Source organism: Alosa sapidissima, chromosome 9 (assembly GCF_018492685.1).
Source record: "Alosa sapidissima isolate fAloSap1 chromosome 9, fAloSap1.pri, whole genome shotgun sequence".
In the NCBI taxonomy this organism is placed as follows: domain Eukaryota; kingdom Metazoa; phylum Chordata; class Actinopteri; order Clupeiformes; family Clupeidae; genus Alosa; species Alosa sapidissima.
Genome location: NC_055965.1, coordinates 1238768 through 1256827, shown reverse-complemented (window position 1 = coordinate 1256827; position 18060 = coordinate 1238768). Strand labels below are relative to the sequence as shown.

General features: G+C 39.0%; 1 protein-coding gene across 7 annotated transcripts in view; it reads right to left on the bottom strand.

Annotated features, from left to right (window-relative positions):
• Window positions 1-16542, bottom strand: part of ttbk1a (tau tubulin kinase 1a) — a 31892-nt gene extending 15350 nt beyond the window's left edge. Inside the window, exons 1-10 of one of the 7 annotated variants that reach the window (XM_042104852.1) lie at window positions 15851-16542; window positions 14262-14819; window positions 12991-13146; window positions 10470-10617; window positions 7942-8015; window positions 7649-7789; window positions 7368-7472; window positions 4196-4261; window positions 1093-1185; window positions 851-976 (exon numbers count right to left, since the gene is read on the bottom strand). In XM_042104852.1, the coding sequence (XP_041960786.1) occupies window positions 851-976; window positions 1093-1185; window positions 4196-4261; window positions 7368-7472; window positions 7649-7789; window positions 7942-8015; window positions 10470-10617; window positions 12991-13059 (822 nt within the window). In that variant the 5' untranslated portion in view covers window positions 13060-13146; window positions 14262-14819; window positions 15851-16542. Of the gene's footprint in view, window positions 1-850; window positions 977-1092; window positions 1186-4195; window positions 4262-5276; window positions 5328-7367; window positions 7473-7648; window positions 7790-7941; window positions 8016-10469; window positions 10618-12990; window positions 13147-14261; window positions 15334-15850 lie in introns of those variants that run through there. The other 6 variants (XM_042104853.1, XM_042104858.1, XM_042104854.1 and 3 more) reach the window with 6 other exon arrangements.
• Between the last annotated feature and the right edge of the window lie 1518 nt (window positions 16543-18060).

The window sequence follows — 18060 nt, the reverse complement described above, 5'->3', positions numbered from 1 at the left end:
AGTTCTTATGCTACTGAAGAGTTCTGTGCTATTATTGAAAACAATGTTTGTGACATTTTAATGATATGATGAGTTTGTTAAGTTAAGTTAGGCTACTTTATCTGTCCTCATACACATGGGCATTGGAGGCATTTCAAACCTGGGTGGGACAAAATTGAGGGGATTCTGGGGGTCCTCTCCAAGGAAATGTTTCAACTCAGCAGATGTGATTTCCTGTATTCTGGTGCATTCTAACAATTGGACTACTGGAGAAGGGCGATATCTATTTCCATTCACATTAGGCCAACGTCTTGACTGCACAAGTGAACCTGGCCGATCCGAGCATTCTTTCCAGAGTGAGAGAAATTGCGCTGCGTTTGGGTTAAACCCACTTATTAACTTAAGTAGGCCTATCCCACTCGTTTTACCCCATTATAAATGGCTTTTTACCTTGGACAACAGTATCCTACAGAAACGGACAGGCCCGGTGGCAGGGATAATGTCATGCGAGTATACAGCCTACCCTACGGGATATTTTAAGGGAAAATATTAAAAACGGGAAGACAGCGGGAAAGTTAAAATAGGCCTACATGAGAAACCCGGAAAAAACGGGAGGGTTGACAGCTACAGTGGCTTGCAAAAGTATTCATCCCCCTTGGATATTTCCCCTTTTATTGCTTTAATAAATGGAATCTTTGTCCATTTAATTTGGCCTTTTTAACACTAATTTACAAAAAACCCCTCTTTAATGGCAAAGTGAAAGCAAATTTCTACAAAGTAATGTTAATTAATTAAAAATATATAATGCAAAATAAGTGATGTCACTCTGGAATGGATCGATGTAAATTTCTTAAAAGTGAAGTTAGCTTACCTGATAGTCTGGCTTGGTGTAGTAGTCAAGGCCTAAGACGTGCTCTAAGAAGACATGGAATTCAGAAGGCATGTGTTTCAGCAGCATCCGGTGGTCATAACGTTCCTTAATCTGTCCAACTTGTTCCTATGAGCAGTAGAAAGAGTTGAATGAATTTGGAAATGCCAGATGTAAGAGACAAATTGACGCATTTAGTGTCAAAAGATAAAGGTGCCAAGTATTTAGAGTTATCTGGACAGTACCTTGTCCTTGATTTTTCTCCATGGTAACTGTCCGACAGCGAACTCCACCAACATGTAAAATAAAGACCAAAGATCATCGTGGCGACCCATTTCCTGAAAGAAAAAGTAACAAATAAAACAAACATACACAGTAACCGCTATGCTATATCTATTCCATTGTTGTAAGCAATTTAATTTTGTAGATTTGCTTGGAAGTGTCTACTAAACACCACCCATTTGTAGTGCCCAGGTGCATGACCAAATGCTGAGCTATGCACACCACCCACCACATAATGTTACCCTGCTGCTTAGAAAGTCAAAATTCAACCCATCTCTTGTGGAGGACTACAAATAAGTCTTCTTGCTTTTCTGACAAAGACGCTGCACAGTCTTCAAATAAACTTGTGTCACCTGAATTGTATTTATAAATGCCTTTTTTCTTCTGTATCTGCCACTTGTATCCCACAAAAAGGAAACTTTTTACATTTCAATGTCTACTTAATTTCAATGTCTACTTAATGTCTAAATACATTTCAATGTCTACTTAATGTCTACTTTATCCATTTGCTTGCATTGTCTCACTAGTAAGTTGTATTGGATATGACTAATTCAATTTTACATGAAGGCGGAGAACATTTTCAAACTATTAAAAATGATTACAATAGTGTAGAGCTGTTGACAATAATCCAATAATATTAGCTATGGTAGCCCATAGCATAACCCTCACTAATGTTAGCTGCATTCTTTGCTGGGTTTTTTTTGTGGTGTTAAATTGGTAGCTTGACTGAAATAGTCAAGTCAAGTCAAGTTTATTTATATAGCGCATTTCATACACAGAGGTCATTCAATGTGCTTTACATAAACTAAACCAAACAATAAGAACAAATAAAAGCATAGAAGGGCATGATAGTCAAAGAATAGTTCAAAAGGTAAAGATCATAGTAAAAAGAAAACATAAAACACAAGGTAAAATCATTTAAAAATAAAGAATAATTAGTAAGCAAAAACAAAGGCAAAAGTAGTAAAAAAGTAATAAAAGTAATAAAAAACAAGGTAGAATAATTATCAAGGCAGATTCAGAATTTGTAACTCGGCGCAGTTAGCAGAAAGCATCTGAGAACAGTTTGGTCTTAAGTCTAGATTTAAAACTGGCTACAGTTGGGGCCTTTTTGAAGTCATCCGAAAGTTGGTTCCAGAGCTGAGCCGCATAGCAGCTAAAAGCTGCTTCACCATGTTTAGTTCTAACAGTAGGTTTTACTAACAGGTTTTTCACCTGGGACCTGAGAGGACAAGAAGGTGTGTATTGCTGAAGCATGTATGATAGGTATTTAGGTCCTGCTCCATTTACTGATTTATAAAGCAATAGTGCTATAAAGTCAATTCTGTGACTTACTGGAAGCCAGTGCAGGGACTTTAGAATTGGAGTAATGTGGTCAGTTCTTTTAGTTTTTGTTAGAATCCTTAGCTGCTGCATTTTGTCACCTGAAGCTGTTTAATAGTCATTTTAGGAAGGCCTGTGAACAGTCCATTGCAGTAATCAACCCTGCTGAAGATAAATGCATGAATGAGTTTTTCTAAGTCATGTTTTGACATCAGCCCTTTGAGTTTGGTAAAATTTTTGAGGTGGTAAAAAGCTGATTTAGTTATGCTTTCATGTGGCTGTTGAAATTTAGATCACTGTCAATTAATACACCAAGATTTTTAACAGTATCCTTTGCCTTCAATCCTTTTGTTTTAACAGTATCCTTTGCCTTCAATCCTTTTGTTTTAACAGTATCCTTTGCCTTCAATCCTTTTGTGCCTCTTATATTGATTGCAGGTGGGCCTACATTTCATTCCGTTTTCAATGGCAAACGCGAAACAGCGCCAAAACAACCACCAGTGGACAAAAAGAGTATTACATGTGTACTGTTAACACTCGCCATAGAGAATGAATGGGGGAAATTACGGAGTTTATAGTTTGACGATGTCGTACTCCCGTGAGGGACAGATGCTATATACCACGGACATGTTTTGGGGGGCCACCCAAAATGAGGTGGCGGGCCGTAGTTTGGGGACCACTGGTCTAGTCCTTCCAGTGCTCTCCAGACTGCCAGTGAATTCTCCAGGTTGGTCAGTTATAAAGAACTTTGTTAGTGTTGCATCGTGAAGACACAGCTGTGCGCAGTTTTCACGCGGGTCATCTTTGCCCTTGGACATTTTCAGCCGGTTGGAAATTGGACTAATTTTATTTTTCATTTGTATTTATTTTATTTATTGTGTTTATATATGTCTTGGTGTCACGGGTACGCTGGCGACTATGCCGCTCCGTCCGGCATCTATTGTCTTTGTTAGTCTGTGTCAATGACAATGTCTTATATGTGGAGCGCTTTGGGTTGCACTCTGTGGATGTTAAATGCGCTATACAAATAAATCTGACTTGACTTGACTTGATTTGTTCTATACACTGACACATAGATTCAAGAGGACCATAGTCGTTCGGTGACAGAGCTAAGTAAATTTGTGTGTCATCTGCATAGCTATGATATGAAATCAAATTACTTTGGATGATTTGTCCAAGTGGGAGCATATAGAGGTTGAATAATAGTGGCCCCAAGATTGACCCCTGGGTAACACCACAGGTCAGGACTAAGGACGTTAGTGTTGAGGTACAGTTTCCGATGGGAACAAAGAAGCTCCTTTCTTGTAGATATGATTTTAGCCAGTTGATAACTATAAATAGTAGTATGACAGTGTAATTTGTGTATAAGACTCATCGTCAGTAATAATTTTCAATGAAAGTGAAACTATACAGATAGGTTATAAATTTAATTATATACAAGAATTTACCTTTCTAAAAATGCAGTTTGGTTCTAATTTATTTTCTAATCTGACTGGTCAATAACTGATTGAAACACTTTAAATTTAGTAGTCACTTAACAAATGTTACATAATGTTACAAAAACACCTGGGGTGGACCCAAGTTGACCCAAATCTGCCACTAAGCTGATCAGGTCTGAGAAAATACCCCTTTCTGGAGCACCCAAAAGGACAGCCATCCATATTGTGTGACAGTCGTCGGCATACTTAAGGATGCAGCAGGTGCCAATATATGACTCAAAACAAAATGACAAAACGTACTTACTTTGTTTTTATGTGCATTGACCGATGCATATCGTACAGTTCCTCTGAAACCTGCAACTGTTCTTGGCTATAAAGAGAAAAAATGATAAGCAACAATGAATCAGCACTGCTAGCTCTACAAAGAAATACCTACATACTATGTTCAATTCATGGGAATTAACAAAGAAAATAAAATGATATAGCACATGGTAAATTGATGGGGGAGAAAGCAACTGTAGGTCAAGCTAAAAGTCAGGGGTCTCATTGTTCATGTTGATGTTATTCAATTCTTGTCAGTAAGACAGTGATCAGTGGCGTAAATCTAATGCTATGACGAACATTGTTTATTTTCTCATACAGTATTTGTCCTCTGTTTTATCATTTGGTTTCATAACAGTTCAATCAATTTGGAATAAACGCAGACCTCTAAGACATTTGCACTGAAAAGAAACTACAACATTATTCATAATTGTTTTGGTGTCTATATGTGTGGTGTGTACAGATATATCTAGGTATGTGTATGCAGAATGTATGCTCAAGTGCTTGCCATTAATGATTAGCCTATTAGCCAGCTCAAAGTGCTTAAAGAAGACCTACAGATGTCTAACACATCCGTCAATGTCACTGGAGACACTAATGGTTGCCTAGATATTTTTCAATCAAAGAAATGTTTTCATGCTACATGTAGCCTTTAGCCTTTAACATCTGGGCCAAACTTGGTGGCTACTTCTGTAAAGGGGTGGAGAAAAACAGCTATGCTGGCGCGTCGGGCCGTTTTACCACCTCGAACGTGCATTACTTTCTGTGAACCGAACACCGTGTACAGTAGTTCATTCTCCCTTACTAGTTACAGTATATTACTGTAGTAGTAGGCCTGTAGGTATAGTAGGTATTAGATGTGTCATTGTTGTATAATACTCAGGTAACCATTTTTCCTTTTTTAAATGAACAAATGCTCTGAGATTCATTTTAAATACTCTAAATTTAGAACATGATGTATGCATATATCTTCTTTCTTTGTGCACAATGTTTAATATCTGTGGCTGGGAAGATGAGACCCCTGCTGAGAGGAACAGAGGTGAAGGGTCGGTGAGGGCACTCACAAACAACAGAAGTGGGGGGTCAGAGATCTGATGGAAACAGGTTCATACATGCACTTCAAATCAAAATCCAAAAGGAACTGCAACACAACATAAAACAGTGTCAAACTAAAAAAAGTTAACAATCATGAAGATGAACAAAACATATCATTAACATCCCGACAGACAAAAACTGTGCTGATTTATGCAAATACATTGACTTAGTTTGTTAGAAAGAACTGTTACCCCTGCCTATGGTGCTTTGCATATTGTGTTCCCACAAAGAGCAGACTGTGGAGACTGTTTATCAAGTGCATACTACAGTAAATTAAACGTTAATTAAAGAAGCTGGTATTCTTTTAAGGACTACTGGTAAGCCTAGGCAAAGTCCTTTTAGGCAAGTCCCTCCACTCGGCGGCCATATTGCAACGCTTTTTGGGCACTCATCGGGCATCCTATTCGGCAGAAATGCGCGTGCGCAAGGCTTCACAACACCAACCTTGCTCCAGCGGCGAGTTCACAATACATGATTGGCACGATGTCTTCACAACACACCACATGAATGGCTCAATGTATTCACATGTCAACGTTTTGCCGAGGAAGGGGTGGGGTATGTGTAGACAACGGCCATATTGGCGTTACAAACTAACCCCATGCATTTCTATGGAGGATTTTTTGAGTGATGTGTCTCCTCATTAGAAAGTCTCTGGCCTAGGCTACCCAACCACATATCCAGTGCTACCTCATTTCACTGATGCAATATCATAATCACATACGTCATTACATGTTTCTTAATATTTTGGTGCTATTTCTAGGTCATTTAAGGATGTTTTCAACTTAAAAACATTCCACACTCCACACTCCACTATGACTATTGTAGCGTAGTTAAATAATGACATAACGTTCAGGAAAGGCATCTTAAGCAGTAGTTGAATGCAGTGTTTCGAATTTGCAGTTGGTTGTCATTAAATCACACTACACAAATTCCAGTCTTTTGACTTCACAATACCAACTACAAACATAAGAAAGTTATTTGACAAAAAGTGCTTTTTTGCCTACCCTAATTCTCAGAGAGACATACGCACACAGGAATTAAAAAAAATATTACTAATATTACTTATCAGATAGGGAGGGCTACAAGCACGGCAAGCTTCAATATTCAATATTTCTAATAATTTTAAAATGTAGAATCATTGCTTAATCATCCTACATGTAAGACAACACATCAGTTACCACTTAGTACTTAAATCCCTTTTCATTCTAGGATCAAGGACAATGTCCTCGAACGTGGCCTATTTGTATCCTTGAACGGGTTCTATTTGTATCCTTGAGCTCCACAAGAGCTACTTATAAACACAAAGCCAACAGGAAGAGTCCATTGACACCACATCATGAACTGAGAGGAAAAGGATTTAAGATGACCAAGTAGAAAAAAGCTGTTGTGTGTGAATGTGACAACTCTACTACCGCAGAAGTACAGAACACATCAATTATCCCTACCCAAAGTCCTTAAACAGAAGAAATCGTAGTAGAAAAAAGGAAGACATCTATTCCCCTACTGTAGCTACATCTAAACTACAACTTCTTCTTACATGATTTTATTGACCAATTCATATAATGATCACAAGGTCACAAACATGACACCAGTTCCAGATAAAGGTGTAGGACACCAGTGGTAGCTAATGGTTTGTAGACGCAGATATAAAACCTTATGGATAACCTGAATTAGTTACAGTAATAGCTGTATAGAGAGAGTTGAGTTCCATACACTGATGTATAACTACAGTACATGTATATCTTATTTTATTATCAAGTATTTCACCAAAATTGTTCAAACTACATTACAGTAAAAAGGCACATGTATGTATATAGTGGTTGAAGTGCATTTCAATCGTTTTATAGACTAGCTCAAGATTTGTTGAACTACAATACCAGACTTCTCACAAATTACACTCCAATAAATCATCTGCATATTTGCAACTAAACCTGCAGAAGCCTGCATTCAATTCAAAATAAATAAAAAAGAGTTGTTGTGATATCCATGCTCATGTAAAGCTCAAATTTACTTAGTTACACACAAGATAAATTCTGTACTAGAAAATAAAATAAACTTACTGGTCGAACCTCTCCATTTGTGTTTGTGTACTGCCGTGCAAGCCCAAAGTCCAGCATATAACATTTCCTGGTTGTTGAAGGCAATCTTCCCATGGCAAAATTTGACTGAAAAGGGGTAGTCAGTCAATAACCACAATTTATCAACTGTAGCCATAGCTTTTGTATCTACTCAGTGCATGATGATACACCATGTCACATACATGTCAACTGATACCTAAATGATAAAAACTGGATTGAGCAGTGCCCACATTCTGTGTGTGAAATGAGAAAATAGGACATACAGGTTTGATATCACGATGCAGGAAGCCAACCGAATGAATGGCTTCTATAGACTCAAGAATCTGTTTTCCTAAGCGAAGAGTTGTGCTCATGGTGAAAGTGCCACGAGGTTGGCTTCTCCTGAGATCTGCCAGGTTGCGTCCCTGAAAGAGACATTAACTTCATGTTTGTATTGTACATAGAATGTGCTGACATGGAATCATATAATGCAATATTCCATTGTATCAATGTTAATTAAATGTCTGCAGAGGAAGTTGTATTTAGTGTAATGTATTATGTATTAAAAATCCCTCACCTGAAGTTGCATAACAACATAGTTGAACTTATCATTTCTTCCACAGCCAATGAATTTACAGACATGATTTTTTCCTAAAAAAATACAAAATATAGTCACATTACTTGATTTGTCCCTTCAATTATAACTGCAGAGACATAAAAATGTCCCCATTGTCCACCATGTTGTTCACTAAATAATTTTGTAATCTACAGTACGTCCAAAGTGTGAAAATGTAAAATCTGCTTTTACACACTGTAATTCAGTGCAAATGCTGCTGATATTTGCAAAATAAATCTGGGTTTAGCTTACTGGTGTTAGACAAAAACATAGACCAACTTCTTCAGCAGCAAAACCCTAAAAATTGGGTCATTCCTTCATTTTTTTAACTATTTCAACTTCTCTTTACATATGAACCAGACAAAGATGAACTTATGCAACATGATGATGGTTTGGATCACGGCACCCAAAACTGTAAACTGAATTGTGGCCTAGTTATTGCAATACCATAAAATACAGTCATATTACAGTGGCAAAGAAAAGTATATGAACCCTTTGAAAAGATCTGTTTTTCCGCATTATTCCGCCCTTATGTAAAAAGGGAGTGCAACCTACATTACTTAAAGGACAACTAAGAACAACCTAGGGACTATGTTTGGATGATAACGACAGGAAACTTTTGTTGGGGACCAAAACAAAGTTAATCAGAATAGTTGGACAGTGTCCATAGACAGTAATTGGCATAACATTTGGTAATTGACTTAATTATTGATTAAGGTCATGAGACTTTGATACCTGTCCCTGACAAGACACGCTGAAAGAATGCTCTTTAAAACCAGTCAAGATCTTTCCCAGAAATTCCCAGTTCAGATAGTGTAGAAAGGAGAATGTCATGGTTAACAGTATCAAAGGCTATAAATCTAGTAGAATTAATACTGATGACTGAGCAGAGGACTTACTGTAACTACTCTCAATGCTTCAGTCACAGATAGAAGAGCAGTTTGAGCTCTACTCTTGAAACTAGACTGCATAGGGTCTAGTAGGTTATTCTGATAAAGATCACATACTTGCTTGAAGATCACTTTCTCCAAAACCTTTGACAAGAAAGGACGAAGGGAGACAGGTCTGCAGTTCTTCACATCAGTTGGATTAAGTGAACTTTTCTTAAGCAAAGATGTAACCCTTGCCTGTTTGAAAGAAGAAGGACCTATTCCAGAACTGAGTGAAGCGTTAAACACATGTGTGACTGCTGGTAGAACAGCAGGTGTGAAGATTAGGCTGTAGAAGATTAGAGGGTACAGGATCCAAAGGGCATGGTGTTGGACGACTTCGCTGAAGCAGTTGAGAGACCGCTTCCTCATCAAGAGGAGAGAAAGAGTCCAACAATGCCATCATGCCAACACAAGGCAAAGCCCTCCTTTTACAGGTGAAGTCATTCGCTCCCACAGATCTGCCTATCACTTTACCTGTCTTTCCCACCTGGGCATAAGACTCATTGAGTCCATCATGAAGACCAGGGTCTTCATCTGATGGGAAAGCAGGCACTTTCTAGTAGTTGCAAATCTGCGTCAGCCTTCTACTGATCTGGGTTTGTTGGTGGAGAGTTGATGCTCCAGTTTAGTTGCATAGTCAGACTTTGCTTTCCTGATTGCAGAACGTAGTTCATATTTATACTCATCCCTGTCTCCACTATCAACTCCACTGATTAGAAGCCATTAATAAAGACTAGTAATATAGCCTAGTGATATGGGTAGGCATTCAGCGCGTTTGAAATAATTCATTTGATAATATTTCTTTGCAGAGTAAAAGTTTTGTGTGATAGACGCCTGTCTCAAATACAAGCCGGTGCAGTTCGGCAATTTGGGAAAATATTTGATTTGATTTGAAGTTTTACAGTATTCAACAGTATTGGCAAGATGGACAATGCTTTGAAGTTATAGGGTGCACCTATTTGTTATTCGTTAACCTGCTACATATTCAGGTTTTTTTATTTACGTTTACATTTTACATTTACTCATTTGGCTGACGCTTTTATCCGCGACTTACAAATAAAGAATAACAATCAATCGTCAGTGTAGTAAGAGACCTCAGAGCAATACTAAAGAAACGCACTATGCAAAATGGGCGTTTGCCATGCAAACACATACACAGCCTAATTCTTGTCAAGACATCTTACATCAGGATCATAATGAGTGAAGGCCTAACTAGACATGTGCGAAAGTGTCACTAACAGTCTCAACACAATTATCATCTGGCCTCTGAACCAAGGATATCAAAGGCAAAAAAGAGCAGACATGAGGACAAGTTGTGCATTACAAAAGTATTAAATCAAGCTGGAAAGACCGAAAGTAACACATCGGACTTGATTTAAGAGAAAACATTCTGCCTCCAATATTTTGTCCAACTTCTGTACATTGCAGGCAAGACTAGTATTAATATTGTGCAGGCTACTTTAGAAAAAGGTCAAGGTATATTAGTAGGTATATTAGTAGCACACAGCATACATCGTTATTACAGCACACAGTTTGATGCATCATTTATTAGCCAACCTTGAAGTTTCTTTAAAACAGCCACCTCCATCTTCAAGACTTGCTTTGGCTGCGTGGCTGACTCCACCTTCAGAGCCACATTCTCTCTGGTTAGCAGGTCCAGTGCCTCATAGATCTCTCCAAATCCTCCACCACCAATCTTCTTCAGCTGAAGGCAATGAAAATGATGTATGCAGGGATCCACAAAAATGTATGAGACATTGACAAATAACACCAAGTTGATACAATTGTTTTAAATGTCTAAGGTTTTATTTTACACATCAGTAACTACTCACTTCACGCTATGATGACTGAGAACAACCCAAGGCAAGGAGAACATTTCTGATTATGCAGCACTGCTTGGGGACATGGGCAACAACTTTCTACTGTGTACCAGAAACGTTTTGTGTGTATACAAAACTTTCTGATGCGCAAACAAACTGTTCTTAAAAATATATAGTGTGTAAGGGCTGTCCACGATGGATAGCATCTATTTATCATGTTTATTTGTACTGACATTATACTGTAGGATCCAGTGCTAGCCACAGAGCCATCTCTTCTCACTAACCTGGCCAACCGCAGTTAATGCTGCCTCCCCAACACACCACAACATAAAAGAGAATGCTGGCAATGGTCGACTGCTAAAACATCAGTAGGACTTTACTGCAAGACTTTACAGCAGGAATTTACTAAATGGCCCCAGCATCTTCAGGAAATAGAGCTGGATCTGCCCCTTCCAGTAAAGTGCCTCAGTGTTTGGATGTCATAATTAGTGTTGTCACGATGCCAAAATGATGACGTTGATACAATACTATGCATAAGCATCTCAATACCAAGATACTTTCAATACTGAAACCATACCAAGTCAAACCCCTTAAACACCAGTAATAGAACTAATAGAATAAGTCTATGTGACAGAACATGGTACTTAAAATTATTTTAAATCTGATAACAAATATGTATTTTATCCAAATCTGATTGAAATGCCATTCTTAAGGTATTGTTCCTAACAAAATGAGTTAACGTAACCAGTGGTTAAAGTGAGATTTAGCAGGTGGGGGAACCCTAAAATCCAGTGTTGGTGCAACGGGGAAAAATTACTCACCGTTGGACAACATATTGAGTATTGTGGTGTCAATATCAATATCATCGCGCTACATGTTGGTATGAAAGAATATATTTATTATTAATTCATCTGAGGTGGCGGAACTGCGTCCGACCTGCTCACTGGTGCCCCCCCTCCCCCCCCTCCCCCCCCCCCACACACACACACACACACACACACACACACACACACACACACTTTAACACCTGAGCTTAACATTTTTTATATCAGGGTATCACCTTTCAAGTATCGGTGCATTATGCAACCCTGGTCATAACTGATGACCAGCTAAAGTACGGTATGTAGCCTCAGTCAAAAAGTCATGTTGGTTTATACTGTACAATATTCGGCAGATCAGACCTTATCTCACACAATATGCAATACACATTTTTGTGCAGGCCATGGTTCTTTCAAATATCTCACTTGTGTAATGAGACCATTTCAGATCATTAAAAATAGTTTAGGGATCTTCAAAAAGCATTTAAAGACCCATCTATGCCTCATATCTAACTAATTCTTACAAAGACTTGGCTTGTATGTGTTTTTGGTTATTTTTATTGTAACGATTTGCTATTATTATAATATTGTGTCTATTAGCCTACTTATCATTAGTATTTTTATGTAGGGTATATGACTACTTTAAACTGTTCATTTTTACAGTTTAGACAAAAGTGTCAGCCAAGAACCAGAACATAACCATTTACCAAATTTCACTATCGACCATGTCACTAAAACATGTTCTGGGTCATTCCACGTCAATTCAACCAGGGCCCACGCACTTAGGTCTCAAAAAATTCTGAAAAAATTACCAGGTGTACCTATGTTACCCAGGAGACACACTGTAAAATTACTCTTGCAAAATGCAAAATTTGAGCCTCCTACATGGTTTAGTTCTTGCGCTGTGGGCTTGTGAACTTTGACAAAAAAAAGAGGCCGAACAAAATCGACACCCCTCTCCCCCTGTAAAACTGGCTGTATCTTGGAAAGTATTGATCTTACATAAGAGTAATTTTGTGTCTCCTGGGTATCATAGGTACACCTGGTAATTTTTTCAGAATTTTTTGAGACCTAAGTGCGTGGGCCCTGGTTGAACTGACGTGGAATGACCCTTCTCCTCTGATCCTATGACATGGTTTGATGTGTGTGTGTTTTGGTGTGTGTTCTGTACAGTTCCACAAATTACAGTGTATACCAAAACACACACCTCTAAAAGAGGTTTAAACATCTGTGGCGGTTGTATTACACACCAAAGTCACTAGACCTGTGCTCTTGCAACAGTGAGGAAACCTGGCCCTGACACATTCTGTGAAGGGAAATGTTGTCATCTGCAACCCTGCAACCTTTCCGACCAGTACAGCAATCATTAGTACAAAGGCTATAGAGGTTGCATTGTCACAAAAGCACTGCACACAGCAAAACATGTGTAGTATTCCTCACCACTTTCCATCGGTCCTTCACCATGCAGTTGGGAGGCAAGATGTCAACCTGCTCACTGGTGCCATTCATATTGGCTTGGTCCTGTAGCGCTGGCGCTAGGCACTGCTGCCAGCCGGACAGAACCCGAGCAGCTCCCAACTTAAATGAGCCATTTATCTACAAGAGGGACATATGAAATACAGACATATATAGACAGGGCTTAGCTCTGTTAACTCATGCTGTAGGTTACCATGGATACACATTCATTTTTTATGGTAGGGTGACACAAAGCTGGAAACACCCTAGTGCCACTGAACACAAGCACCAGTATGGTACATGTAAGAATACCTGGTCACATACTCAAAATAGTTGAGTCCTATATGTTCCCATATACAGGTAAACCTCAGATGAAAATTAATGCTATTGATGAAAAATCTATTTTGTGTTGCAAAATTGTTAAATTGAAAATTATATCAGACCTTCACTATCCTTCCTCTTAATCTCTATGAACTATGCATACAGGAGTCCAAATGAGCATTTGAAGTGAATTTTAAGATTTTATTTTGCTTTTAAATCCTTAAGAGGTGAAGTTCAACACACAGGGCAATGAGAAGTGAAGCAAGTCAGGACCCAAACTAAAACACATGCTAATTAGCATGCAGTCCCATCATGTTCTGTTAGTTAGACATGCGCAGCTAAGCTTGGCCATTCGATCGATCCATAGACATGCTAGGGTAGCGTTCAGTGCGCAACATCCCTGTGGCTGTTCTCTCAAACATCTCAACAGAGAGTACAGTCCAATAATGTGCTTGTGTCCACGGAGCAAGTCTAAACTGAACAGACATACTGTATTTGAGCTAAGAGCACCATTGCCAACTCTGAGGCTCACTGTAAGAGACCGATTGACAAAACTAATATCAATATGCCCAATCATGATGCAATGATTAATTTTCCAAAAATGTCAACCTTGCTCTTAATCCACGAGTTGGCAATACTATGGTGGAGAAAAAAAAAACAAGCATTACAGACCATCCATATGTTGTTTTACTATGCTCTGGGATGTTTATATGTGCAAAAATGCAAGCATTTACACTATCTGTAGAGCAGGAATATTAATTTTTATGTTCATCCATTTCCTATTGTATTTGCCACTACCATTCGCCATTTCATACAATGGCTTTTCTGTAAATTGTGTATGGAATGAGGGGATGATTTTAAATAATGTTCTTATAAGTGGTAAGTGGTGGGGACCTAGAGGCCTTGTGTGTGGGTGGTGTGGATGTTGTCATTACCTCTTAAACCCTTGAGGTGGAGTCTTGTGGTTTTTAGATGTCACAAAGGGGCATAGTGAATGCCTCCCTTTTAACCCAATCTAAAGTTGCTTTCTTGAGCCAAGACAGGGCATAGTTACCATGGCAAAATTATGTCTCGGTAGAACCACAAAATGCAGTGCATAAGCCAGACTGAATGAGAGAATACTCTGTGTAAGCCACTGTGAAACATCAAGGCTCATAAACATGATTCATCTCATCTGTGAATTTCTTTTGAATGGAATGTGGGGTTTATCAGCAAGAAGCACAGGGGAAGGGGAGGGGTGGTTGCATACAATTTTCCTGGTTTGATTAAGCAGAAATTATGAAATCATTTGAATTCCAGGAAAGGATAAAGCTGTGACAGCCATTTGGTGATCAGACTTGTATAGAAGTGAATGTGCAGCCACATTTCCAAAAGAGGGGAGGCTAAGGAAACTCCTCTCACCATATTCAAAAACCTCTTCAAAAACCTTACGTCACTGAAAATTTTCCTGAATTTGGCCAATTTAGCCGATGCCAAAACCTTCTTTTGATAGCCTACAATCCAAGAAAATACATAAATACACAAATAGAAACAGTTTGATGTTACTATACAGACACTTTTGTTTTATCCACAGACATTATTCAAGTAAAACATTCCTAAATGGATTTGACAAGGTAGATGGGCTCAGTCAACAAGCAAGGTCACTGCATCCATAGGCTCCAGATTATTTATGGTACTCATCTGAAGTCATGACTGAGGTAGGATCTGTACAATTCAAGGCTGAATTTGTGTCTTGTGATGTTATGCTTCACTCCAGTTACATGTGAGAAACTGACTAACTAATTTAACCTAGTCTGCCACTGATGTCATGTTACAACCAGCTATCAATTCTGTGAAGAACGGATGCTGACTCAAATCCATTAGGATGAGTGCCAGATAATGTTTTTTTAACTCCACTTAGAATCACACATAAGATATAGTTGCTGGATGGAGAAAACAAGATGTCAGACATGACATCACAAAACACAAACAATAATGAAGAAACTGTCCAGATTAATTTTAAATGGCAACCAAACACCTACCCAACACTAATTCTGGAACGAAACCCCCCCCCGCCCCAAGAAAAAATAAATACAATAAATCACTGCACTTAAAATACAATCTGCAGGCCTCACAAAGACGAAATATTTATTTCACCAAGAAAGCAACGGTGTCATTGATAGCAGTATTAAATTACATTTTAACATTAGCATTTTAGACATGTCAAAGCTATCCCTTTAGCCCTATGGACGTCATTTAAAGGCATTATTAACCTATAGCCGTTTCGTTTATTTTTTCGTCGTGATGCATAACTCATGTCAAGAAATAATGCGTACAACAGTTTTCACATAGCCTAATTAACAAAAAAAACACGGTTAAGTGACCTAGGCCTATGCTATCTAGGCTATCCTTGATGATGAAACACTGTTTTGCATGGCATTGGTCTCCACCCGAAATCTAGGCCCAATTAGCCTACCTTCCAACATCTGGGACTCCTTGAAAAGCACATCTCTTTGAAATACCTAGTTTGTATTCTTAACATTACCTGGCAAAGAAATTACAAGTCATCCGTTTCCGCCTCTTTGCAATCTTCATTTGGATCTTGGTTGCACAAAACGCAGAGGAGCGTCCTCGAGACCATCGCCCGGAGTCCGAGAGATGAGATGCGATGCGCCCTTCAAACGCGCTACTGTATCCTATGTTCACATAAGCTACAGTTTCACAGACCACTCCAGTTCTCTAGTCCATACACTGTCGATATGGTAGCATGTTCGACAATTACTTGGATTTTAACACGGCATAGCGTGCAGTAGTCTAGGAAACTCAATAAGCTGTACTCTGCAATGGCAATGCACACATGTAGGCTACTGGATGTAAACATTAAGGAAAATGATTAGCCCACTCACAAATCCAAATCACTGACAGCACATATTCAATAGCCTACCTACGCAGGGAAGCGTTTCCACAGAGGAATATCCACAGTTACTGTAGACTAACAAGCAAGCAGGCAGCAGCCACGCCAGTGTACAAAATAAACACGTCCAAATGACGCGAACAGTAAAATAGCAATCTAATTCATTCCACTTCCACACATATTACAAGCGACTGGTCTATTCACCATAGACTGGCAAACACCCCATCACACAATACAACGAAACATACTGTTATATGTGCCTAAACGTGAATGATATAGCCTATCTAACAATTCTCACTGCACTATTTTGTCCGCAGTGCAGTGCAAGCTACCTCTAATCGCAAACACCTAACAGTTATATTCCACATTGGACGACAGGTGGCGCCCAAAGAAAACAAACCGTCATATGGTACTATCCCACAGAAATGCAGAGTATCATCAATATGCCTATTAATATCAGTATCAATATCACACCTGCCCACATAGACCTACCGCTCATCGGGCTTCATTCCCAATGAATGTCCAGTTTTCAACCGCGTAGCCTACAAATGAAGAAGCATCCATTGGCCGGTTCACACAAAGATCTATTAACCTCGAGGTAAACGCATGGGTTTGAGATGCAGTTGTCTGAGGTGATGGGTCATGCAGCTGGAATTGCAGATATGGACTACAATTCCCATGCTGCTACGAGCTACCCAAATAAGGACGGACTTGCATTAGGCTACCATTAGGCGTGCCAGCACGCCCTGTTAGAGATAATGTGTTACTAATTCCCTTAGCCGACATGTTTAAATGCCGACGTGGCATTGTAATGTCATATTGTACAGCTTTCAACAAAAACCCATAGATTTTTTTTTTTAATTCGTTAGAGTTGCCCCGTCAGGATAGGATTAGGATATATACTCTTTTGGTGAGGGAAATTTGGTCTCTGCATTTATCCCAATCCGTGAATTAGTGAAACACACTCAGCACACAGTGAACACACAGTGAGGTGAAGCACACACTAATCCCGGCGCAGTGAGCTGCCTGCAACAACAGCGGAGCTCGGGGAGCAGTGAGGGGTTAGGTGCCTTGCTCAAGGGCACTTCAGCCGTGCCTAATGGTCAGGGTTCGAACCGGCAACCCTCCGGTTACGAATCTGGAAGCAGCACAGGGTTGATATAACGCACACTCCACGGCGCACGCACGCACGCAACCAAACCATCATCACCTATGATCACGTGTGTTCACATCATAGAGATATGGTGACCAGTGTTAACTCTTTTTGATTCACGGCTTCATAAAATATCAACATCCCATGTTACTTTTGTAGTGTTCAATCATTAGCTCAAACAGTTGGAAACAGCTCAATCAAAATAATAAGTAGAATTTTATAAGCTTAAAATGTGAGACCTCAGGCAGCAGGCTGGTCCACTGGGGGCGTTCTGCTGGCATTTTGCTCATTCCACAAAACACATTTTGGATCATTCCTTCATTCTGTAAGTCACTTTGGACAAAAGCGTCTGCTAAGTAGGCCTAACCATAACATACTTTAAATTAATTTATATTTGTATATGGATAGGTTACTACATTTATACTTAACTTACAATAGGTTACTACATTTATACTTAACGAACAATAATCAATGCTATCTTATTTAATATTGAATAGTTAATATTCAGGCAAGTTTAAAATATGATGGTGGTCACAATGATGGTCCAAAATCTAGAAATGCTCGCTTTAGGCCCCAAAACTATTAAATCCACCCCTGACAAACCCAATGATCCGATGTTTGTTTATATATAATGGGTTGGGTAGTAACTGATTACAAGCAAGATGGATTACGTAATCAGATTACAAAG